At 37.6% G+C, this 26401-nt stretch overlaps 1 protein-coding gene, 1 long non-coding RNA gene and 1 pseudogene across 4 annotated transcripts in view; 1 reads left to right on the top strand and 2 right to left on the bottom strand.

Moving 5' to 3' along the window:
• The window catches only part of LOC145495191 (adhesion G-protein coupled receptor G2-like), a 38499-nt gene extending 20177 nt beyond the window's left edge, over window positions 1–18322 (bottom strand). The window contains exons 1-2 of the mRNA XM_081474772.1: window positions 17470–18322; window positions 1275–7679 (exon numbers count right to left, since the gene is read on the bottom strand). Of these exons, the coding sequence (XP_081330898.1) occupies window positions 1275–1344 (70 nt within the window). The 5' untranslated portion in view covers window positions 1345–7679; window positions 17470–18322. The remainder of the gene's footprint in view (window positions 1–1274; window positions 7680–17469) is intronic.
• LOC145495255 (52 kDa repressor of the inhibitor of the protein kinase-like) lies at window positions 15474–16999 on the top strand (annotated as a pseudogene).
• A 9-nt stretch (window positions 18323–18331) lies between the features above and the next one.
• Window positions 18332–24791, bottom strand: LOC145495248 (uncharacterized). Of its 3 annotated transcripts, XR_014050388.1 has the most exons (4): window positions 23205–24791; window positions 21505–21626; window positions 20921–21061; window positions 18332–20356 (listed from the first exon to the last, which is right to left on the bottom strand). It is a non-coding gene; the product is annotated as an uncharacterized LOC145495248 (long non-coding RNA). The 3 variants fall into 3 exon arrangements; XR_014050389.1 differs by lacking the exon at window positions 21505–21626 and having other exon boundaries at window positions 23205–24519; XR_014050387.1 differs by lacking the exons at window positions 21505–21626; window positions 23205–24791 and having other exon boundaries at window positions 18332–19907; window positions 20231–20356; window positions 20921–21269.
• Window positions 24792–26401: the final 1610 nt, after the last annotated feature.

The following is a 26401-nucleotide window of genomic DNA, read 5'->3' on the forward strand; positions in this document are numbered from 1 at the left end:
AACCTTTGTAAGTACTGATTCCAAATTACTCGATCGATCATTCGAACAACGGAAACGGAAGCCTAATGAAGGCAGTCCAGTGCCAACAGTTTTTCATAAAAATGGTGAATATTTCAACAATTTCTTAATTGAAAGGTTCATTAACATATCGTAGAAATTTACTTCATAATGTTGGAGCATAAACAAGTATTTAAAACTTGGTTTCTTCCATGAGATCTACACTTTAAGGAAACCCTATGATTATAGTCTTAAAATATAGCCGTTGTGTAAACCAGCTTTTCTGCCAAGACTCGCGAAGCAGAGGATTTTTTTCAAACGCGAAACAAATTTTTAATTAAACTTGGCTTTTTTCTTGTTTACGTTCATTGCCCCAAGGTAACAGTTACCTCTTCATTGCTCAAGATGATCCGCTTGAAGCGCACCAGTTGTACTAACATGGAAATTTAACTAGCGCTATCGCAGGTTTCCCCTTTGAATGAACTCCTACAAATATCACAGCAAATATCAGAGTTCATTGTTCCTGTTTGCCAGAAATTTCACTGCTCATTTACAAGCCAAATGCGCCCGCATTAATTTTAAAAACATTATTTTGACTTTCGCTCTTTTCGCGAGTATTTAGAATATTTAATTACACTATCCGCCTGAATCTCTGCAAATTTCTACAAATAAGATCATTGTTCCATTTGAAGTTAATATTCTGGTAGTAAACAAAATTCAAAACTTGCAAATTCAGCGAGCTTTCATTGAGAATTGTATCCGCCCGCTATTGTTACAATGTTACATATTAAATCAGATATCCCAAATACAATTTGTTTGGATCCAGAGCTTGAAGTAATTTTATGATTCCCTCACTGAAAATCAATAAGACTTATTATAAGCGCCAGTGGCATGACTTCGGTAAATGCTCTGGTGAAAATGAACATCATTCAGAAAATCATATACACTGTATGGCCCAAGAAATGGTCAAAAACCATACTCTAAAACCTATGTTGTGTCACAAAAAAAGAACTGTATGCTGGTTACTTTTTTTTTTCAACTTTCTCTTTGTAATGTTTTAAGATTAACCTACGCAAATTTGAAGGAAAGAAACCGTGGTTTAGACAATGATTTATCACCGCCGGAAGGACACTAATCAAGAATCTGGTTTGCTTTTATTTTGGTGCATGGCGCAACTGAGCGAGGTAATAAATTCTAACAGGATTACAAGGAGTGTGGTTCGTAACTTACTATGGCAGAGACACAGTAAAACACACAGGATAGGACTGGCTACTCACCTCCTAGGAAAATGGTAATTTGGAGCAGTGAATGAAAGTAACCCAACTGGCTACGCGCAGGTAAGTTCATGTTTGGATTATATTGAACAAACGTTCTGATGTAATCTACGTACACTAAGAAGAACAAAATTGTAGTCGTTGGCTTTCAAAATCCTATTTGTATGGTTTGTTTTTTCGTACAGAGCCACTACGTTTGTTCTTTGTATCCTTGCCGGTCTTTCCCATGTTAAGGCGTAAATGTTTTCTCCGAGACATGCAAATATATTGCAACTAAAATAATGTAAGTGACATTGTTTAACTGTGAAATGTTGACAGCTCTTTGTTTATTAAGTCAAGCTATTGGAGGGGTGAAATAGGAGGCTTTTCAGCTGAGTACACTCCCACACCCAGTCCAAGATTGTCGGCTTACAAAACTAAATATTTCTTTCGTTTATGTCTGTCAACCTTTTTCTTTATACTTTTCCCGTGTGAGGGAAAACGTAATCGATACTCACATAGGCGGGAAATATTTAGTGATATGACGCCCACATGTTGAAAATTGAAGTGATTGTTTTTCCTCAATTTTTTCCAACAGAAAATGAGTTTACATGATGGGGAGTTAATTTAGGTTCTAAGACGAAGGAAACTTCCTTCTTAAAGCATTGTAAGTGTATTATGAATTCAAGTTTGATTCTGGTTTTCATTCCACTTTGACCACAATCAAAACGGAAAGATAAAGCCATGATGACTTGGGGCGCCTGCATGATCACACGGAACGTGATACAAATTAAATAAAGGCATGCACCTGCATGGCAATTTTGCCTTCATTAAATTACACGACACAAATTATCAGTGGAAGTTTTCGATATGTTTTTTTTTGTTTAAAATTAGGTTGCGGCATCCGTCTATAGTCAAACTTTACAGGGAGTGTGCTGTAGAATCTTGACACTGTTGCAAATTTTTCAGAAATGGTTTTTCGTCTTTGTTGAATGATCATTAGGTGTTAAATGGATGTCATATGCTTCTCTTTTATGTTAATACAGCTTCCCGAATTTTGAAACCCTTATCACTTGTAGCTGAGTTTCTTGCTTCAGTGCCATAAGTCCAGTAGAATTTTGACGCTGTTGCAGTTTTATAGAGGAATAATAAATCGTCTTTGTCGAATTGTCATAAGGTATTTAACGAATGTCACGGGCTTCTTTATTATGTTAATATAGTTTCTCAAATTTCGAAACCTTTATCACTTTGAAGAGTTTAGTACCTTGGGAAGAGCATAAAAAGGAAAAAAAAGGAACTTTTCGAGTAAAAGCAAAAAGACAAAGAAAGAAAACAAAGCAGTATAGTGACGGAGAGATCAAAGGGATGTGCGAAGTAGCTGTCATCCAAACTGTATTTATTCGTCACTGAAAAAAAAACATTTCAGCTAAATATTGGGCCAGTCAAACAACCTAGCTCTGGCGCCAGTGCATTTGTGTTTTGTTTCAATAGCCGCACTGTTACATTCAATTATATTGATGACTCATCAAGCCCATCCCACCTCAGGTACTAAGGCAGCAAGATGATTATGAGACTTTTAAAGACACTTCCCTGATCGAGATTAACGGAAAAGGTTTTGTCTTTGATCCTTTAATTCAACCTCTTTGTAAGCTACCAGTTGTAGTTTCCTTTTTTTCTTTCTTTAATGAACAGATACCTGTTTTATCTCATTGAAACAACCTATCTGAACCTGTCTGTATTAAACTGTGCCTGATAGAGCTAAATTTTGCTGGCCCTTGCGTGTGCCTGCGCTGTTTAGGAACTGAATGTTGACCTTGATTCCCCTTCATATAAAGCTACGGCCGAAAAAAAATGACTTCAAAGCCGTCGGCAAAAAAGATATTCAAATTACTCTTCGGCGTGAACAAGTTTAACAAGAATTATTTTAAACAATTATTCCCCGCAGAGGAGGTGGTTATCGGTGGATATTATTATTCGATGTATTTGTTTCTTCCTTTTCATTGGCCGAGAGTCAACCACATGACATGGAAATAACTGCCTACAAATAATGGTCTGCTCATGCGTAGTACCGGCTAAATGTGTTTTGCTGCAAATAGTACTCTGTTCATGCGTAATTGTAACAGTGATCGCTGGTGAAAAATGGTAGCTTCCCCATGTTCTAAATAAGAAAACAAATTTGGTGATCGAATGATAAAACGGAAAGCCGCCGTGCTAACTACGCTTTTACAGGCACTCAGAAAGGTGAAATAAGGTGAACGTGAGGCACAAGCACATGTCGATATATCTATATGGTGATATATCTTCCATGGCCGCGTTACCGCGAGGTGAGTGAAAGTGTGACAAAGGTGTCATTATTATCTTAATAATGTTGGCTCAGCAGATTTTAGCATGCTTCCGGAAAATCATCTTGCACACTGAAGCCAATTGCCGAATTGCTGATAAGGCCTTTTATAAATTTCATTTCTTTAATTTTGCTAACCTCTAAACAATAACACTTGAATTGCTTTGTCGAAGTTGTTGTAAACTGCAATTGTAAACAACTAGTTTTGGGTCGGTCTTCGGACTTTTTGCCGATAACCTCACGGCTAGAAAAAGATAAAGCCTTATTATGTACAAACCAGTGAAACAAGGCGAGCTTTCGCGCGAAAACATGAATATTCACGCGTGAAAGTAACATGGTATCTTCACATGTGAAAAGATCACCGTTGCCATGGTTACATAACAAATGGTGCCTTTCGCAGCGAAAGTAAAATGATTTTGTATTTCTCAGGTGTTCATGGCGGAGTCTCCCCGTATAAAACTTTGTAGAGTACCCACACGGGATAGGCTTACGACTTTCACGAGTTGCGAGAATGGCTATATATTTGTATTGAATGATAATCAATCTTCTTTCATTCGGCCAACTTTTCGTTGCGAATTTTATTAAAAGTGAACAAGATTTGCTATCTGACCCTTGCACGTGATGATTTGCTTATTGTTTATAGGGAATTCCTGGTTTTGTTTTTTCAATTCATTCGGTTTGGTGAGATGCTCATAAGTGAATTTCCTTAAGGCCCAGGTTCGACTGTAGCACGGCAGAAACAAGACTCTGATTTAGACCTCGTGCTAGAGTCGTACCAAATTCAGGATTTACGTTTAAGCCACGTAACAATTCTCCACGTAACGCCTCATAACTCCCCTTGGGAGCTCAATCCAACCAAAATACATTAATATAACTTATAAATTTTGTTTGCGCGGCAGTAGCTTGACGTTTGAATCACTGCCATGCCTGAGTCGTGTAGCACAACTGAGCATGTCAAACTTAATTGTTTGACGAACTTAATTCAAAAGTTTGATTCAGACGCCGTGCTTCTGCGGTGCTTTTGACGAACTTAATTCCTGAATTTTGGTGAACACAGCGGAAGCACGACGTCTGAACTGGGTCTTATTATTGTGTCGAGTATTAAAACGAATAATTGGGGACACTGAAATTGTAAATTGAACAGAAACTTGTTAAAAATCCCAACTGGTGGGAGGCTGACCAGCTGGATATTTACAAAGCGTTAAGGAGTTGAATCTGGGACCACCAAACACAACCCCATCTAGTGGCAGGGAGGATTTGAACTCGGGACCTCCGGACCCCACTAGGCCACTCTACCTCCAGGAGGCCACGCTGCCTCCTCAATTGTGAATGAATAATATATGTATATAAAACCTAATGAAGATTGCGATTTACCTCTGACCTACTGTTTTTTGTTTTTCAATAATGTCGATTTTAGTTACACTTTGCGAATAGTAAGGCCCGTTACCCTAGGACGCACTTAATATTCAAGATGGCGACTTTAATTCTCACCCTGAGATGGATTGAATATTCAAGATGACGGCCTTTAACCTCTACACTGTCTGAATGCAGGCTGCCAAAATTCTAAATTGTTAAACAATACATACCGCAAGCATTCTATTACAGTCACGCGCAAACCACAAAATGAAAGCTATCCGCCAACAAACCTGAGTGCAACTAACCGCAAACAATCCGTTCTAAAACCAACCTCCAACTTGTTTCACAAAAACTATGGTCTTTCAGACAACAAAAACGTAAGTAAGAAGGCGTCTTTTATTTCGTGCCCAGACCATTTTCGGCTTAGGTGTTGCGCTGTCCCTGGTCGCTTCTGGCTTTGTCACCTGAAGACGAATTCAGAATGGCGGCTTTGTCACCCTGGGACGAGTTGAATAGTCAAGATGGTGGCTTGGTTGATCGAAGAGTGACACAAGTAAATTTCCACAAACTTTATTTTTAACATAATATCACTTGCTTATAGATCACATTATGGTTTTATGTTCTCTTATTTCTTCAGACCATAGCGACTTTGTCACCCTCAAAGTCACCCTTTGTCACGTCAAAGTCACGATGGAAGAAGGCAGGCGCATATTAGGAGGGGGTGGGAATGCGAAACACAACGTTATAAAGCGGCGTAGAGATTTGTAAGCAGGTGGATAAAAAGAAAAAATCCGGAAACGAACAGACAAACCAGGTTTGGTTTAAAAACATGTAACGCGACAGGGTTATTGCGCCATAAGATAGAACTTCTTAGATTCGGTTATTAACGACATTCAAAATAAACTTTGCAAGTTTGGTTTAAAAAAAAATGTAACGCGACAGGGTTGTAGCGCCATAAGATAGAACTGTATAATTTTGATGTCATAAGTAGAAACGAACAAGTTTTTCAGGTTTGGTTTTAAAACGGCCAATGACGCACTGAATAGTCAAGATAGTTAAGAAGCAAAAGAGCGAGGTCTAAATCACAGGAAAAATGCACACGATACACGGGGGAACATTTCGTAGGCAAAATAAAGACGGTTTATTTCTTTCCTAAAACAGTAAATAGTAAATTAAGGCATGAAACGTTTACATACCTAACAATACGTGTACCTACGTGTTTTGGAATGTTTGATTGAAGAAAGCTATTGTGTAGAAAGCGAATCAGCGAAAGCGACTGGGTCAATCGCTGCACACGTACTGTTTCAAGAGACAAATAGTTTCTTCACTGTTTTAAGAACTCCTTTTGATAACTGTCCTGTACCCTTTCCATGCATTCTTTTACACGATTGGGCGATTGGAAGAGTCCCACAAGCTTATCTAGGTGTTTTTCATAGGTTCGGTGCCAACTCTTGGGCCGCTGAATTTCTTGACTATACTTTGTAGCGGACCTCCCGCTAGCCATGCTGACCATGAACAAAGAGTTGCATGGTTTTCTGTTTCTATGCATGCTTGTGGTTCTGTTCCTATAGGCCTTCGGGTCACCGGAGCTCCGCTACAAAGTATAGGCAAGAAATTCAGCAGTTGTGAATGTCCTGAAAACCGTTTTTATTTTGCCTACGAACTGTTCCCCTGTTTATCGTGTGAATTTTTCCTGTGATTTTGAACCCACTCTCCTGCTTCTAAACTCGCCAGGCTGCATGTTCGCCATCTCAACTCAGTGTGACGTTACCAGGCTGCCATCTTGGCTATTCAGTGGTTCATTGGCCGTTTTAAAAACCAAACCTGAAAAACTTGTTCGTTTCTACTTATGACATCAAAATTATATAGTTCTATCTTATGGCGCAACAACCCTGTCGCGTTACTTGTTTTTAAACCAAACCTGGTTTGTCTGTTCGTTTCCGGATTTTTTCCTTTTATCCACCTGCTTACAAATCTCTACGCCGCTTTATAACGTTGTGTTTCGCATTCTCTCTCCCTCCTAATATGCGCCTGCCCTCTTCCATCGTGACTTTGACGTGATAACGCTGCAATCTTTGAATATTCAATTCGTCCCAGGGTGACAAAGTTCGCTATGGTCTGAAGAAATGAGAGAAGAAGATAAAACTATAATGTGACCTATAAGCAAGTGATATTATGTTAAAAACAAAGTTTGTGGAAATCTACTTGTGTCACTCTTCGATCGACCTAACCGCCATGTTTATTGTTCAATTCGTCCCAGGGTGACAAGGCCACCATTTCGAATTCGTCTCAGGGTGACAAAACCGCCATCTTAGCTATTCAATTCGTCCTAGGGTGAGAAAGTCGCCATCTTGACTATTTGATTCGTCCTAGGGTGGCAGAGCCGCCATCTTCAATTTGTCTCAGGATGACAAAGACGCCATCTTGAATATTAAATGCGAAATTGGGTGCCTCCTTTTCACCTACCTTTCTCGCAAATATATGGATGTTTAGCATTCTGACACTTTTTCCCCTCCAGTTTCACTTTATTCTTATCAACCAAAAAGCAATACCACCCTTTGTTCCAGGAATGCTTTTTTGCTGTGTCGAGTATACTACTGGGCTCACTTGCAGGATCATTACAATGACCATGATCATCCTCCTCCTCCTCCTTCTCATCATCATCCTCATCATCTTCATCATCATCATCGTCGTCATCTCTTTTCCAACAGTATCCTTTGCTCTTATGATACCTAAACAACAAACCATTGACGTCACTCGTAGATATAGTGATCAGTTTCAAGGTGAGTTATGTTTTAAAGGGATTCTGAAAATATTTGTCCATAACTCGTCACTTTTAAATGTCTACGTTTCAGTAGAAATCCAATATTATTCCAAATTACTTTATATAATAAGTCAAATTATTCTCAGGTTGTGATTGGTTCTCGTCTATGATCTAATAGAGGACAGACGCAAAGATGACGTCCATACAATCAAACATTTTCCCTCTGTTTTTTTAAAATGGCGGAAAATTTTAAGAATTTAGATAATATTTTACGTGACTGGGCGAAGGATAAGGTGGAAAAAAGTCTTGTCGAGGCTTTGAACAGGTACAAGAAGTAGAAATAAGAAAGAAAAACGTGTTTCTTTTATAGAAAACGACTCGGAAAGAGTACTCGAGCGGTCTCAGTCAGCATTCGAGTGGGACTAAACCAAACACAAAATTGGTCTTGAAATTATTTCAAGGAAAGAAGACAATTTACCAAACGCAATAAGTAAAATGTTCATGAGATTAATGCAATTAAAAATTGCAACTTTTGTCAGTATCAAAATAATTGTTCAATCAGATTGATGTTAGGAAAGAAACAACATTGTGTCCTCAGAGGACAAAAATTTCCACCTTCATTAACGCTCCTTTCATCAACGCTCGAATCGAATGGCTTCCAATGCCAGTGTCGATGTTGGTCACAAGTTTTCCGAGCGGTTTTATAAACTCTCGCAATATTCAAGGTAACGTCCAGGTTTTTTCGGCTCATAGCCGTGCTGTGATGACAAAAACGGACTTGACTTTCCAGCATTTTGTTTAAGATCTGTAAATTTCGCAGTTCAATTCTGTTTTCGTTGTAGGTTTTGTTTTCCAGGCTAGCGACGCGCGATTCAAGTGTAACAGTGGCCTGAATTCCCTGAACCAATGACAATTCTATGCTACGTGTAGCATAGAATCATCAGTTCGAACCATCAGTTTGCTTCATTTTGTATAGACAATAGATGACGTCAAATTGCTATTTTCGTGTTTTTCAAAGTGGGCAAAGGCCCGGCTTTCGAGTTATTTCGAAAGATTTGGAAATTTTAAAAAAAGCTTTTTGTATAGTTTGTTTCCTTATTATATAAAACAAATAGATTCCATGTTGCCGTGCGTCCGTTCAGTAATAGATCACACAGGACGTCAAAATGTGGTAAGAACATCAGTGACATTTGGCAATCGCCTCTAGTGCCACTGTTTTGTTCTTACCACATTTTGACGTCTTTTGTGTGATCTACTACTGAACAGACGCACGGCAAGATGGACTCTATTTGTTAAATCAGTGGATCTGCTTGGCAGAGCTGCTTACAATCTACAACGCGATAATGATCGTGTAACAATAATAATAATTGAAAGAAACAAAGCTCGAGACGTCAAGGAATTGGCCAAACAATTTATGATTAGCATTCAAAGTTAAGATGTTTTATCTAGGATTTTAACAACCAAATAGGCCATTAGCAACAGTTGGTCACGTGACTTACTTTTCAAGAACACGCTGCTTTAATAATTGGTAATGCATAATGTTACCAGGAAAGAATAGAACATTTCAAAATAAGCTTTCAAGCAAACTCTCAGGTTTATATTCTTTGAGATATAATTTTTTATGGAAGAAAATGCTTTGCTCCTAGTCACGCTCCAGTGCAGTGGTTTTCCATATAAATCCTTGTAAGTTTGCAAGTTTTGCAACAAAATCTTTGCCTTTCGGTTTAAGAGCCTAGAATTTTCTCTTGCTCCATATATTTGAACCCTCTTTCTATCTCTAGTAGATATATGCCAGCAGCTTGAGTAGTGATTAATAGATTTGTGGAGGGCAAAGCTTTCTCACTCCCATACAAAACCATTGGTCTGAACTGGTATTCTAACTATTTAAAATACGCTCTTTCCAGTTCTGCTAAAAGTTGTTAACTTATCTCTCACCTGACCAACTGTTGCAAAAGGCCAGCCTATTTGAGCTATGTAGCTGGGTTCACATTCAAAAGTATGTGTGGATGAAAGAAAACAAGAAGATCTTTAAGATCTTACAACCGCGCTTTTAAAAGTTAACTGTTTTGGTAGCATGAGTGACCCGAAGAAAAAAAAACGAAAAAAAAATATCGGTTTTGAACCTATTTCCAGCAAATTTGGCACACTGGAAGCTGAGAAAATTACTCTATTTCCGGCCATCATTTTTCAGCTCTTTTCGTCATATCCCCCCCTCGGGAGGGTTTTGTAAAGTTAGCGAATTAGTTGCAAGCCACCGTAATGGTGATTGCTGTCGGCGAAATGTTTATTTGCTAAAAAAATTGCGGCCAAATCTTTCGGAGATGGAAGTCAGGACATTTGTAAGGATAAAGAAAGTAATTTGGGACCAGTTGCTGCCTTGTAAGGCTGAAATTATCCAGAAGTAAGGTATTTTTAACTTGAACGTAACTAAGGCCACGCGGTGAATAAATTATCGGCTCTTCTCACTGTCTCGTTCTGTTTTTTGTTTCGTTCTCTTTTGGAGTCCGCCGAGGTCATTTTTCCGTCTAAATAACTTGAGAAAAGTTCGAAAAAGATGTTCCTCTTGAATTTTCAGCTTTCAGGCAATAATCCTGGATTTTTTTGACCGAAACGTAGGTTCACTGGTTATGTTAATGTGTTTCGGTGGCTATGGGCGACCGTCGCTTCCTTTGTCGACTCAAGCAATGAAGCTAGGTTACAAAAAAAATCTTATAATATTTAGTTCTGGTTTTGTTCGATTTCGTTGAAATTTTAATATGATGAAGCTGGATTGTTAACGAATAGATTTTAATACTGCTGATATGAGGTAGCTATTAACGCTAAAGTGATATATCGCTTCGATGTCAGGGTTTTGAAGAGATTTTTTTGCAACGTGTAGGTTCGGCGTGATTTTGTAATCTGAGATTTCTGTTGACCCTGAAGAAACAAGGTTTGGCGAGTAAACATTACAGATTGCGTAATTCAAAGTTGGCCGAGTGGAGATCTGCGTCTGGTCTCCGACAAAAAAAAAATAAAAAAAAATAAACCAAGGGTAGAACATGAACCGCGCTCGGCCCATGGCCGCGCGGTTAATAAGAAAAAAAAATGTATATGTATGTATATATATATGTATATATATATATATATATATATATATATATATATATATATATATATATATATATATATATATATAGGCAATTGTGGAAAACGAGGACGGACAACTTCGAGCGAAAAAAATATATATATACAGTAAAAAGTCTAAGAAATCTAAAAAAAAGTTTAAAAATTTAATAAAAATAAACGTTTCGGTCAAAGACCTTCATCAGTTGCAATGCAAGTGAATAATAAATTACAATAACCTTAAATACGTTTACAGTATAAAAAATGACATAATATTACAAAGATGATTACATAACAGGGCGTGGTAACACATGAAAACGAGAAAATTAACCAATGATAAACAATCGGTGATTACTAAGCGAGATACTATGACAATGCGGTACAAAACTCAAAAGACACAAACCAAATAAGAATAAATAATCGAATATAATACAAATAAGATTAATATCAAAAAAGTAACGCGATTCGTCGAGTCAGCCGAAAGTGTGAAGGGACCCACGTGTAAAATATTCAATGTTCAAAAAAGGCGGTCCCAAAATCCCCAAACAAAGCCCTTGAAACTATGCCGCGGCAAGGCACAACAGGCGCCCTAAACAGGGCCCTTAAACAACAATAATGTAATAAATTCCCCGATGGGGGCCCCTGAGAAAACCTAGCGCTAACAAAGCTAACAAGATCCAAGGTCAGGGCCTTTGAACACCTGAACTAAGATAACCGCCAAATTTGCAAGTTATTTTTGCGCTAATTAGCAGTAGAAATTTGTTTGAAGAGCAATCACTCGGTTTTTAAGGAAAACTTTTTCCTGCAAATTCATGGCACAGCCATGGGCCCAAAGAACGCCTGTAGTTACGCGGATCTTGCCATGGGGGAAATAGATTATCAAGCTAAATTTTCTGGCCCCATAAAGCCGACTTTATGGTGGCGATACCGTGACGATGTTTTTGATCTCTGGCAACAAGGCCTTCCTGCACTGCATGAGTTTACTGACTTTATAAATTCCCTATATCCTACCATTAGATTTGAATTAGTTTTTTCTGAACGCGAGCTTCACGTGCTAGATTTAACTTTACATCTCATCGGGGGTTTCATCCAGACAGACGTTTATTCAAAGCCAACTGATAGCCACTTGTATCTTCCACCATCAAGTGCTCACCCCAAACACGTTTTCAAGGCTATCCCTTATGGCATAGCAACTAGGTTACAGAGAAACTGCTCTGAACAAGTATTTCTTGCCGAGAGAACAACTGAATACAAGGGTTATCTAGTCAATCAGGGTTATCCCACAAAACTAGTGGAAGATCAATTTTCTAAAGCCTTAACTACATCTAGAACTGACTTACTTAGAACTCGTGCCAAAGCTGAGAAGAAATTGTTTCCATTTGTAACAACATTTAATCCAAATTTACCTGATGTTGGTCGCATCATTAGAAAACACCTAGGTATTTTGGAATCCAACCCCAAATTAAAAGAATTTTTTCCGCCAAATTCCATCATAGCCTCTTTTCGAAGATCTAAAAACCTTAAGGAGTTGTTAGCGCCATCTCGTTATGGCTCTAACACTAAGGTTGAAGAGGTTGTTGAGGTTAAGGGTTGCTTTAAATGCAAAAGAACAAGATGTGATCTCTGTCGCAACTACTTTGTTGAATCAAATTCTTTCCAAAGTTTTCAAACAGGCAAGAGCTATAAGATACGATTGAAACTTTCCTGTGATTCAAAAAATGTCATTTATTTGGCTTCGTGTAAGAAATGTAACTTACAATACATTGGCTCTACAACAACAGATTTTAGAGTTAGATTTCGCAACCACAAGTCTGCTATGCTGACCAAGAAAAAAAAGACTTGTGAGGTAGCGGTGCATTTCAACAGAACACCGCACGACTTAAACGACTTTTCTTTCCAGTGTATTGATCAAGTGCAGATAAATGCAAACAATACAAGTAACATCGAAAAGCTTTTAATCACTAAAGAGGCATATTGGAGTGCACAGTTGTTCTCTCTGGCACCTTTTGGCTTGAATAAACGTCAGGAATTCCACTCGAAAAAAAGAATAAACTACAATTAGCGCAAAAATAACTTGCAAATTTGGCGGTTATCTTAGTTCAGGTGTTCAAAGGCCCTGACCTTGGATCTTGTTAGCTTTGTTAGCGCTAGGTTTTCTCAGGGGCCCCCATCGGGGAATTTATTACATTATTGTTGTTTAAGGGCCCTGTTTAGGGCGCCTGTTGTGCCTTGCCGCGACATAGTTTCAAGGGCTTTGTTTGGGGATTTTGGGACCGCCTTTTTTGAACATTGAATATTTTACACGTGGGTCCCTTCACACTTTCGGCTGACTCGACGAATCGCGTTACTTTTTTGATATTAATCTTATTTGTATTATATTCGATTATTTATTCTTATTTGGTTTGTGTCTTTTGAGTTTTGTACCGCATTGTCATAGTATCTCGCTTAGTAATCACCGATTGTTTATCATTGGTTAATTTTCTCGTTTTCATGTGTTACCACGCCCTGTTATGTAATCATCTTTGTAATATTATGTCATTTTTTATACTGTAAACTTATTTAAGGTTATTGTAATTTATTATTCACTTGCATTGCAACTGATGAAGGTCTTTGACCGAAACGTTTATTTTTATTAAATTTTTAAACTTTTTTTTAGATTTCTTAGACTTTTTACTGTATATATATATTTTTTTCGCTCGAAGTTGTCCGTCCTCGTTTTCCACAATTGCCTATATATATATATATATATATAACCATATGAGGAAGTAGCAGATCCCATTAAAATAGTGCTCAATACACATATAGTGTAGAGCTGAGTATACACATATATATATATATATATATATATATATATATATATATATATATATATATATAAACGTTTGATAAAGCAAGGACGGACAACTTCTGACGGTAAAAAAAGTTAAAAAGTTAAAAATTTAATAGAAAAACGTTTCGGTCTTAGACCTTCATCAGTTACAAGAGAAAAAGGACGAAAACTAAGTTTAAATACGGTTACAGTGTGGGAGATTACGTAACGAAATGAAAAATACAATATTGTGCTATTAATACATCGTGATTAATACAATACAGGAAGAAAATGCAAAACGAGAAATACAATGCTGTACTATAAATTGCGTCATACAGGGTGATAATTAATAGACCAAACGAAAAGAATACAATACTGTGCATAAATTACATTATAGAGCGTGATAATTGCAGAACTAGGTTAAATTCAACCTAAAAACTAAAAGAGTTAAAATAGATAAAACGGACTCTTGCAATGCGGTAAATATAACGGGAAAAATTATTTACCGCATTGCAAGAGTCCTTTTTATCTATTTTAACTCTTTTAGTTTTTAGGTTGAATTTAACCTAGTTCTGTAATTATCACGCTCTATAATGTAATTTATGCACAGTATTGTATTGACCGAAACGTTTTTCTATTAAATTTTTAACTTTTTAACTTTTTTTACCGTCAGAAGTTGTCCGTCCTTGCTTTATCAAACGTTTATATATATATATATATATATATATATATATATATATATATATATATATATATAGTTAGATATAGCTCGCTGGCATACAAAGCTCTGCTTTCATGTCCAGTTTGAGCACTCTACTGGGATGAGCCGTTACTGTTAAAATGGCGTATGCTCACAAGCTCGCTAGTTTGAGTACTCTGGTAATGGCTTAGATACTACCACATGTGTAGTATTTGGGGCGGCTTTTAAAGCTTAGCCTCCATCCTAGTCTTCAGCACTGCACTGATGAGGCCCAGAAGGCCGAAACAATACTGTCATTTTAGCGAACGAGCGAGCAACTCAGATACTAGACAAGGTAAGATGTATTAAAAAACAGATGTATTTCGAACTACTTTATGTTAGTGGCATTAAGTTCACCAATTAAGTTCTCCGAAAGTGTTTTTCCGGTGTGAAATTTCGTGCAAAGATTGAAATTGTACTGCAAAAACAATTTCTGTCAGTCGTTGCGAATCACTCGAAATCAGAGTTTTCTACCGTAAATTGAGTAGCAGATAGCGAGGAAATTCGTTAAGTGTATTCCACAGAAATTCTCTCAAATACAGCAACGATCAGAGAGGTAAACTCGACTGAAATTGAGTCATTTTTTAATTAAAATTGTATAGAGAGAGACAAGCAGGATTACTCGCCATTACAGCGCCGAGCTACAAACAGCCAAACAAACTCTCACAACTTCAAAAAACTCAATTGAATTTACTTACACTGACTTTCCTTGCCATTTAAAGGTGAATAGAGATAAACTTGCGTTGATTAATCGTCGATGGAAGTGTAAAAAGGGCGAAAAATTGATTACCGCTAATTCGTTCACGAAAATAGATCAACTCGACGGATTCCGCCCGCTGTCATAGGCGGATTTAGGGGAGGGGTCGAGGGGGCCGCGGCCCCCCCTTTTTTTTCTTGTTTTTTCAAAACGTTTTTGTACGACCCCAACCCTTCTAACCGTCCTTTGAGAGTTGTTATAATTATACAATCAGGCTCCAATTTTATTCAATTTCGGAGCTTTCCTTATTTAAAATATATTTGGTGTTGGCAATTATAATATATTATCAAATATTCAAACAAACGTAACCCAAAATTAAAGTTTGCGCTAATTGTTAACGCCAAATGTAACATGCGTTTCTTTCGGTTTGAAATGACGAGGGACACTGGACACGAATATTGTCACGCCGTGTCCCTTGTTGCACTGCTGAAGAGTGAAATATTTTTCTGATGTTTTCGAGGAAAGCAAAGACGACACTGTTTACATTTCATCGTGAACCAGGTGAGTACGTTACTTATTTGACCTAAGTTAAAAGTAATGTTTTTTTTTTTCTTTTTTTAGATCTGTATCTGTCTGTTAGCGGGCATCGTTCCAGCTCTGCCTGGGAGACTTTGTTTGGTGATCATCCGCCCCAGCAAAAAGGCAAATGAAGTAAAAATGTTAAACTTTAGCTTGTATTAAAGCACTCAATGTAATGATCTGTCGCAAAAGGTTTTGCGTAAATTGATTTATAATCCTGAGTTAATTTCTCGATAGAAAATTCTGACAGAAACGATTAGAATCATTACAGAAATAACAGTTTGCTGATGATGTTTCAAAAATGGGTCAGTTGTTTCTATTTGTGCCAGGTGAAAGCGAGTTTTAAAGAGCAAGCTTGATTATCATTCGGTGCTTTTATAATAAGTAACGTTTCCCTTCTAGAACGTTTCACCGTAGGACTCAGCCGTTCGTTACAGGGTTTCGCACTGAATGTTATTGAGGCGACAAGCATGTTAACGTTGCGAAGGAACAGCTGAAAGGTATGCGCAAGAATGCTAAAACAACATTTGCAAGTTCTGTGTATGAAAAGATGAAGAAGATGGCTAAGAAGGCAAACGTCAAGGTAAGCATCCCTCGAACTTTTGGTAGGCAGACATTAACAAACAACACCAATGCCAGGACACCAGTCGCCTACTTTCGACGAGCAATATTTCTTCCTTTCCTTGACAACTTGTTGGAACAAATAAATACCCTCTTTAATGGACGATCAGAAGCGGCATTGCTTGGATTGGAGTGCTACTGATACCTGCCAACTTACAGCAGCTTAACGAGTCTTCTCAAGAGAAAGTTATTCAACATTATTCCCCTGATCTGCCGTCCCCAAGTAGTGCGTCGCAGGATCTGGAGCTGTGGAAGTGCTTCTGGTACGTTATTCTGCGTTAATACTATACATGGGTTACCAAGTTTATAGTGAAACTGTGGTAAGCTGAAAAAACCGATAATACCTTGTCTTGAAATGTGTTAATTCTTGCTTTTATTTTTAGGGACAACGCAACCGTAAAATTCACGACACTGCAAGAGACATTGAAAGCCTGCAGCTTAAGCCTCTACCCCAATGTCCATACAATTTTGCGCCTCCTGTTAATCACCCCAGTCACAAGTGCAACTGTTGAACGTGGCAACTCTTCACTGCGCTTTGTGAAGAATGTTTATCGCAGCACCGTGGGAGAGGAACGTCTAAATGCACTGTTGCTGCTCTTTATATAATGCAGCTGTTGACGAGTACGCCAAACGAAACCAGAGAAAGATGACATTCATCAAACCGCTGCATTGATTTATTTCGATTAATACTGGATGTATAAAGGCAATGCAGTGACTGTTAACAGTTCGCCTACCACTAACACTACGACTTTGCTTTGAAAATCGTTTTTATAAAATGCTTTAATTCTATGTTCCGAAACGTTAACGTTACTTTAATTTCACGAATACGTCCACAATCATGCATACTGCATCTCCTGAAAAGTGAAGGTTTCATTCGAGGGGCAGGGGAGGGTGGGGGACTCGGCCCCCGCTTTCTGAATTTTCTGGATCCGCCCCTGGCTGTGGCGGTCCGAATGAGAAAATTCCGCCCGCTCCCGGAACCAATCAGATTGCAGGATTTGTTGAATTGCGCCCGCTCACGAGCTGAGAAAAAGATAAACATTACTATTAATCCGCAGGGATCTAAAAGTCGTTTCTTTGTTCTCATTATTAATAAAAAGGATCCTTGTTGTGTGGACGACAAGTTTAAAGGTTACGCTGACGCACCCATTGTCTTGGTTAATACGCTTGAAAAGTTTTTGAAAGAATGTTTGGAAATCGTTGAATCTCACCTTAACCCTGTCCAGTATTTTATTCCTTGATTGGTAATGGCTTGCGTGGCAATGTCAAGACTTGCCAAGTCTGTGATCCTTGCTCATTGTTCTCCCGTTCCTTTGCACTTGTTGTCTAAGTTACTTCCTTTACACTCATCATTGCTGAGGTGGTAAGTGACAGAGGCACAGTGATGCAGCTCTATCGAATAAATAAAATTAAAAAAAAAAAACATTTGTAAACGCTGATTCCAAAGTACTCGATCGATCATTTGAATCATTTAAAGGCCGCGTAATGAAAGGTTAAGCAGTTCAGTCTAAACAGAGTCCCAAGTTTTAATAACGATACTGAATATTTCTCTTTTATTGTATGACCCTTACAGCCCCGGGTTCAGTTTCCTTGGAAAACCATAAGAAAAAAAGGTCCCGTATGAGGGCCGTACGCGTCGAAATGATAGGGCCGGAAAAACACGTACGGCCCTACTAGAAACTCGATGCGAGTTAATGATGAAACAATTTTGCGGCTGCAAAATTTCGTTCTGTTCAAAATGAGTGATGAAAGTGAACTTTCTGAGAGCGAATTTTACTATCCAGGCGAACGGTCCGATGCAGAACTACTTCAGTCGTCAACTCACTCCGAAAGTACAGAAAAAAAGTCAACACTCCTCGCAACTGAAGAGGTTCACAACTTTCTCAGAAGCCAACAACGAGCAAACAGGCGGTCAAGAAAACAACTTTTCCGGATGAACTGTCCGATAGTTAACCTTCGGAATAAGCAAACGGTCTTGAGGCGAAACGTTTTTCAGTGGAAAACATCAGAGAATTCATCATGGGTCAACGGCAAGGAAACAGGCAAGTCGTGATAAAAACAAAGTACGATCATATATAGATTTAGCCAAGCCTAAAAGCGGAGCTCGTCAGTTATTTTTTGGAATGTTGTTACTGATGAAAATAATCCAACATGAACATGTATGTGACGTAAACTGCGAGAGATTTTATAGTTTCAGCCCGAACTAGGATTAGATCAGCAGATCGAGGTGTAAGATGGTGTGATGATGAAAACAGAGCCATGATTTCAAGCATTTCAGGGGAGCCACCAGTAATGTTGATCACATAACAGAACTGTCTTCTGTGCTTTTTGGTGGCATTTCCTGTTCTTTCTTATTGAGAAAGACAAGACATTGTTATTAATCATTATATTCTTTCTTAGTTAACAAGTGGGACTCCCGCGCAAAAGAAGTTTACACAATTTTTTTGTGGTGGGGTATGACTAAAATGCAGTGGTTACAATATACTCAGTCCCCAAATTGCTACCAAATGAAATCTCACAAAAATACCAAAGTAGTATACACATGTAAAAAGTTAAAGAGTTTTGTTTTCTAACTTGATCCCCGAAGATAGTTAGCTATCTTCATTTTTGTATGGCGCTCCTCCTGCTGAAAGGGTTTGCACCATCTCTCAAAGTATAAATATAAGCAAAATCACTCTGGCATGAATGATAAATATGATATTTTGCTGCTGATCATGAATACTTGCATAGGCTTCTGATAATAATTTTATTATTCAATTCCAATGTAATTTGTTCTTTTTCTCGACTGAGATTGTGGACTACAGGAGCTGTTATTGGGTTCCATTAATTGATTTTGCTCGTAATGATTAAATTATACCAAGAATTATAAGTACATGTAAGCTATAAGTAAGTTATATTATGTACGTGTATTTTGTCTGCACTTCACAACCAAACACACTAAAAGATTATGAGGCATAGGTACATTTGTCAGAAAAAGCCAGCATATCAAAGATATGTTTTGATTGACACATCAATTAAAGATAATTTACAGCAAAATGGATAAACAATACATCAATATCCTGCATGCACCAAAGCTGGACATGCGGTTATAAGGCAATCACGTAACCAACTGATTGAAATAATTTATAAATTAGAGAACACTATTTGTACAACACTAGGGAACAAATTAACCTTATTGGATGTTGCGAATGGCAAGGCTGTCGGTAGAATGTCACAAGTTTCTCAACTCTTTCTTTCTACAAAAATACTAATCCTGCAACTTTGCTTAAGACCCAGTTCTCCATTTCGTGTTGGCAAAATATTAATTTATGCCATCCCCAATGCAGGTTATCACAAAATTGATTTAAGAGCAACATAAACCAAGCACAATAAATATCACTTTTAAGCCAAAAAAGCAATTATTTAAATAAACCATGACATGATGAGTAAATTATCTCTAGGAAAAACTGATTAATTTAACAGACACTTTAAATAATTAGTTAATACATGTATCATAGGTGTTTCTTAATAATGTAATACAGTTTATCTGTCACAATGTTGCAGCTACAGCTGTATGATATTACTACACACAGTATGGGTTGCAGAACACAACTTCCAAGTCAGTTTGTTCAATGAACTTAGTGCAGAAATTATTATGGCATCAAGTCATCTGTGAATATAGAGAAACCAAACAAAGCATTACAATCTTAAGTAATAAATTATTGAACTCTTTTACATGTATGTACAATGTATGTTCCATTAATATTGGGGATCTCTCAGAAGCTGCATCTATGATGATTTAATTTGCTTCCAGTGCATTTTTTTATGGAACTTTTCACACATTAATATCTCTGTCATGACAGTGGTCTCTGTGTCCTACAACAATTAGTACACAAGAAAAATACACTCAGTAAGATATTGTTTACAATAAAAATCAATCCCTATAAGCAATCATAAGGACCTTGAATTTATATTTCTTTAGAAATATCTCACCTGGCCATGGTTGCTTTGAAAATCTTTGATGTTTTAATCCAGGTTGCCCATGTGTACACTGTTCGTATATTGACTGACAGGAACAGGGATGTAATCATACTGTATATAGCTGCTACTTGAACACCACTGAACATACAAAGACACATCAATTATAATTTATAACCAACAGAGGACATTCCTTTCATTGATATACAGTGTACTTCATTGCTAGTTGTTTACTGAGTGTCTACAGTAGTGAATCAAATGCTAGGGGGATGGTAACAAAACTTTCACAGTGGCAGGCTCTGTCCTGAGATTCATAGCAAACTTATATAACTGTTATGAACTTGGCAACTTGCTTTTGAGCGCACATGCAATTTGTTTTAAACAAGAAACTGGAACATTGCAGTACAACAATGTGCATGTAGTCCCAATCAAAGGGCCATCCAGGCTGTTTGGTTGTACATATAACTGAAAATCAGACTTTGTCAGGATAAATACTGATGTTCTCGCTGACTTAGTCTGAGTGTGCAGTTCCAGGAGATATTCACACGCAATACCCATTCATGGCCAGTTATTAGCAATTCCAAAGTAACAGGTGGAGGGAGCTCTTAAAGAAAAAAACCTCCATATGGGGTATGGGTCTTTTCTTGAAGAAAACAATGTCTGAGAAATCATTAATTACAAAATATGCTTTAAGAAATATCTTACCTGGTAAGGCCAACTTTCAGAAAGTTTTGTAATCTAGACTGGCTGGCCAGTTCATACATTTGACAAGTTGACACCGGGCATGTTTGTAAATTTGTGCGCTTCAACATCACATTACAATGTACATGTAGTAGTGTTGGTCAACTGAAAACAGCATAATTTGGTTAATTAATTTACACTGTACAATATTTGGTTATATATTGGTGTATATCGTTGCACACCAACAGATGACTATTAAAATTAATTTACAGAACATATTGGCAGCTAAATCCTAACAAGTGAAAAATCGAGCATGAGCCATTTACATGTACATGTAACAGCCCTCACCTCAGAACTGTCATAGATATAATATATTTTCACTTGCTGAAATTTTAGATTATTCAATATTAACATGCACGTACATCTTTAACAGTGTGTTTGCTTTACATTCACTTTACACACAACCGGTATCCACCATAGGCAGACTTTTAAGTTTGCCTTTGAAAATAATTTGTGTCAACTAATGCATCTTTCATTACCTATTCTTGTGATGAAATGACACAAAATCCAAGTACAAGAAGTCATAAGCATAAAACTAACTTAATTACCTGGTAATGCTTACAGCACCTCGCACTGTCTGCATATGCCGTCCATAAACTGGTACTGCCTGGACAATACTAATTATTTTTCTGATCACATCTTTTAAAATGTCACTGTTATATAATTTGTCCTGAAAAGGCAAATGCATGAAATGTTATGCCTTTGGCACTCATCACATACCTTTACATGATGTACAATGTACACCAAGTCATGATCGACGTTCACAATTCTTTTTACTTTCATAGTAACTTTTTTTCTAACTTTTTGCGGTGTCATTTTCCCTCACTTGAAGACAGGACTTCCACATTAGGTGGTAATTCTCTATGAATTCACAGGGAGTGATAACAATTAAATGGTGACTAACTTTAGCAAAGGAGGCATTCAAATGCCAGATTTTAACGTTAACTTTCTTTGACGAGCAAAAAAGTAAAGCACAACAAAGAAAACAGTCAGTGACATTCGGTTAATAAGTTAGTCAATCAAAAAATTAGTGTGAAGAAGAGAGCAGAGAGAGAGTGGAGCGAGGAATGCACTCTCACCAACTAAATTTTGAATGTACATATGTAAAAGTTATTTTTATTACCGAGAAATGGTCAGGGCAAGGACTTCTATGCCCTAAATTTTTTCTACGTATGTAAATGTCATTTTCACTGTTCAAGGTACCGAGTACAGCTCTTAGCATTTTTTTTTAATTAGTACTATCTCACTTTTATGGAACATTTCCATAAGTGTAAATACCACACTGGGGAATAACATCTCATTAGGAAAATAGGGGCCATGTACTCCCAATCAAAAGCAGTGGCACTAATAAAATGAAATAGCAAATCAAAATCGAAGTAGAGCTTTATTTGCCGACTGGGTTTACATGCATAATCGTCTACTCGACATTTCGACAATAAGCATTTCACCAAACCGAACTAACTGGACAACAACAAAATAAAACAAGGAAATCTACATTATAAACACAATATGCATATCATTACAGCTGAGTATCAAACAGCAAATCCCTTCTCAATGAAGGATGACCGAGTGAAAGAAAGCATGAAGAAAATTCGTTTAAGCTTGCAGTGTTAAAGTTTAACAATTATTCACGCTTAACCATAGATTTGAATATCACAGTGTGTATTTTTGCCGACGGCTTAATTTAGCTTTGCAGTCATTTTACCGGCGGTAGCTTTACCAGTCTTCAACCAAATTAACCTGGAAATTCCCCCCAAGCATTTCGCCAAACCGAATAAATTGAACTAACAAAACGAGGAAATACTTTGTAATCACAAGAAGTAAATATTCACATAGGAACGTCAAGAGTAAATTTAGCAAATCCTGTTCGCTTCGGCTTAAAATGGTTTGTTGACCTATCTTGGTTTAAGAAATTTTTGTAGTCTAGGAAGCGGTTGTGCCAACTAACACAGAGAAAACTTCAAAACTCGCCCGGTAGTGTTTACAAAGACAGTTTTTTTTTAAACGTGACGACGAAACTCGAGACAAAACTTGATTTGTTTACAATATGCAACTTACAACAACCTCCACAAAGCCACTCACGTGTTATTGTTATGAGCGAAATTAAACCTATGTAATTTACAAAATGCCTCACAGCATGGCTTCAAATAAGGAAGACTTTAAAAAAGGATTCCTATTGAAAGTAAGCTTATCTCGCCGAGGCAACTTCATAATTTCCATAGCAAACGCCACAACAAACGTCGCTTACCTCAAGTTGGCAATTCACTTCGGCCAGTGCAAATCTTCCAGGCAGAAACTTGCTGCAAAAGTTGTGAAGACTGAACGGAACTGATCTAATCTTTTCGATAGATCAACGAATCAACCACTTTTTTCCGCGGTGTTTTCTGTTTTGCACTAAACACACAGTTCTCTAGTTCGTCACCTGATTTTAATCATGTGACCTTTCTTGCTCGGCTGCACAGCATCTCGACGCGCGAATTAATTGAGCAGTTCTTTTGCTGTCGGGTATTTCGTCTCCTTTCTATAGTCCTCGTTAGCTTTGCTTCACGGCATTGTTCCGTATTATTTCATCCCCTTTCCCTAGTCCTTGACTCGCTATAGTTAACGGCAGTGTTCAGTACTGTTTCGCCTCCTTCCCCAGCGCTGGCCCGCTCTCTTTCACGATCTTCTTCGCTACTTCTTTGCCTGTTAATTCTTGCTTTCTGTTTCTGTTTTATGCTTCAGTGCAACCCCATCTTAAAAACGTTAGATCAACCTCCGCTATTATTTGTTGACATGACAAATTGAAATGAGTTTTCTTTTCTTTAAAAATCCCGCCAAAAAAACATGGCTTTCCTCGGTTCCCCAGTTTGCGTTACCGCGAGGTTCCTGTCCCCCTCCCCCAGAGTCTGTACGGACGGCGTTCGCTCGCTCGCTCGCTCGTACGGTGACGTCATAACCAAATTTTCTCGGCTTGATGGATTTACCAAAATTTCTAAGGAATGGGGCTCTGCTCGCGCGCCTTCGGCGCGCGGGAGCTCCGCTATAAATGTTTTCTTCAAGTTTCCAGAGTTGTGAGAAGCGAAACCACAAACATACCTTGTGTACAGTAGGATAAATTGTTCTGCAGTTTCTACATCAGGGTCGTTTGAAGAGACAAAACTCAGTACGAACACAAGTTCATTACCGTACAGTTCATCCAGATAATAAAACTCGCTTGTGTTTAATAGTGTAATTTCCACTACACGGCAAAGCAAGCAAAGTCAGCAAACCCAGACAACGTTTTCGGGAGTCAACATCGGTGTCATTAATATTCAGTTGCTGTTCTCCCTTCTTCAAGCGAATCCAAGAGGTCGACAATGCAAATTGCTTGAAACGACGCCGACATTTTCTTGAGTCTTCGGACGAAGAAGATTTAATTTGTGAACAATTTCAGGGACGAGTGAAGCGAACTTTTGTCACTCGCTAAGTTTTTGATGGTTTTGACATATTTTTGACAGCTTTATGCTAACTTTCTGTTGGTTTTTTAAACAGGTTAGCCGATCCCGTTAGCATGAATTGTAATTGAGGACTTACATTGAAAATCAAAAATGAGAAAACAAGTCGTTTTTTTTCGATGAATCGTGAGTTTCTTGTTCGAAGCGAAGAAATAAATGACAAGTTTTTATTATAGAATCTTAATTGTAGCTGTTCCGCGCGCGGTCGTCTGATGCTATGTAATCGCGTCCTTTTTAGCTTCAAACAGAATTTTCAAAATTTTCAGGTCATATGATAAAATGCTTATTGACTGAGTTACGTCGGGCCGAACGGGAAAATTTTTGTCTCTCGGCCAGGAAGTACGGACCTCGAGCCCAATTTTTTCCCGCCCGGCCCTCCCACTCAGTCAATAAGTACATATTAATCTGTATGTCAGAAAACTCACGGCTCACTTAGAAGCCAAATGCGTAACATAATTTCGATTTTCGGTCTTTTTACATCTATTTATAATATTTAATTACATATCATATCGTCTGTTAAATCTTTGAGATTAATCTTCAAGTGTCATGTGCAGGTAATGTCAATACGTTTTTTGGCTAAAGTTAATATTATTCAGGTACATAGGCAAGGTGCAAAAATAAATTCAGCGCGCTTTCCTCATCATGATATCATGATACTCGCTGTATAAGCCGTAGATTCGACACACGTACTTTTTAAAGTGCAAATGACTATTTTTGATTTCACATACTAAGGCAGATTGAAAGCTTTTCTTTCATGACTCATTCACTGCGAATCATACAGTGAAATTATATAAAAGTCGCTGGCAGAACTTTGGTGAGAACGAATAGAGCTTCCCCTTGGAAATGAAATTAATTAAGTCGCATATCGTCCAAGAAAAGAAGATTTCGTGCTGGTTCTGTTTCTTTTCTTTCTAACATTCTCGGGTTAATCTGCGCAAAATTTTTGAGAAAAAATAGATTTTCAAACTGGTCTATTCAATAGTTTTAAAGTTGCCAGAAGGATGCTAATGAAGATTCTTGTTTGCTTTCATTCTGGTGCATGACGCAACTAAGCAAGGTAGAATTTTCTTGACTAGCTAATAAATTTGAATAGTAGTTACTTATAGAGTGGTTCGCGTAGCTTATGATAAGAGGAAGTCCAACCCATACTAGGTAAGAGTGGTTACTCACCTCCGAGGAAAATGCTGATTTGAAGAAGCAGCAAATGAATGTTAATCAAATTTCTACACGTAGAAAAGTTCATGCTTTCAGTTAAAAAGACGCATTTTTATGTAGTCTCTACGTACACTAAGAAAAACAGAATTATTGTGGTTGTTTTTGAATGCCTATTTGTTTGGTTTGTTCTTTGTACAGAGCCGCTCCATTTGTTCCTTGTTTCCGTGCGCGTTTCCTATGTTAAAACGTAAATGTTTTCTCCTAAATATATAAATATATTCAAGGTAGAATAATTTAAGTGACATTGTTTAAATGAGAAATGTTGACAGCTCTTTGTTATTTTTCAAGTGAGGCTATTGTATTCGTCAAATAAGGCGCTTTTTAAGTAAGTATTGAATGGCGTCCAGTCAAAGATTGGCGGAGTACAATACTTTATATTCCTTACGTTTTTGGCTGTGAACCTTTTTCTTTTATACTTTTCCTCTGTTTCCTCTGTGAGGGTTAACGTAATCGATAATCACGTAGGCTGGAAATATTAAGTGATATAACGCACACATGTTGAAAATTAAAGTGATTGTTTTATCTCAATTTTCTCCAACGGAAAATGAGCTTACGTGATGGGGAGTTAATTTAGGTTCCAAGACGACGGAAATTTGTTTTCCAATTTAGTACGTTCAAAGCTTTGTAAGCAGCATTGTAAATTCAAGTTTGACTATGCTTTTGACGAGTTTCGATATTAACCATTAACTGTTTCTGTTTTCCAGCCGTCCTATCAGTAAACAACTCTGTTTTTGTAGATTACGACATCTTAAAA

Source organism: Orbicella franksi, chromosome 8 (genome assembly GCF_964199315.1).
Source record: "Orbicella franksi chromosome 8, jaOrbFran1.1, whole genome shotgun sequence".
Lineage (NCBI taxonomy): Eukaryota > Metazoa > Cnidaria > Anthozoa > Scleractinia > Merulinidae > Orbicella > Orbicella franksi.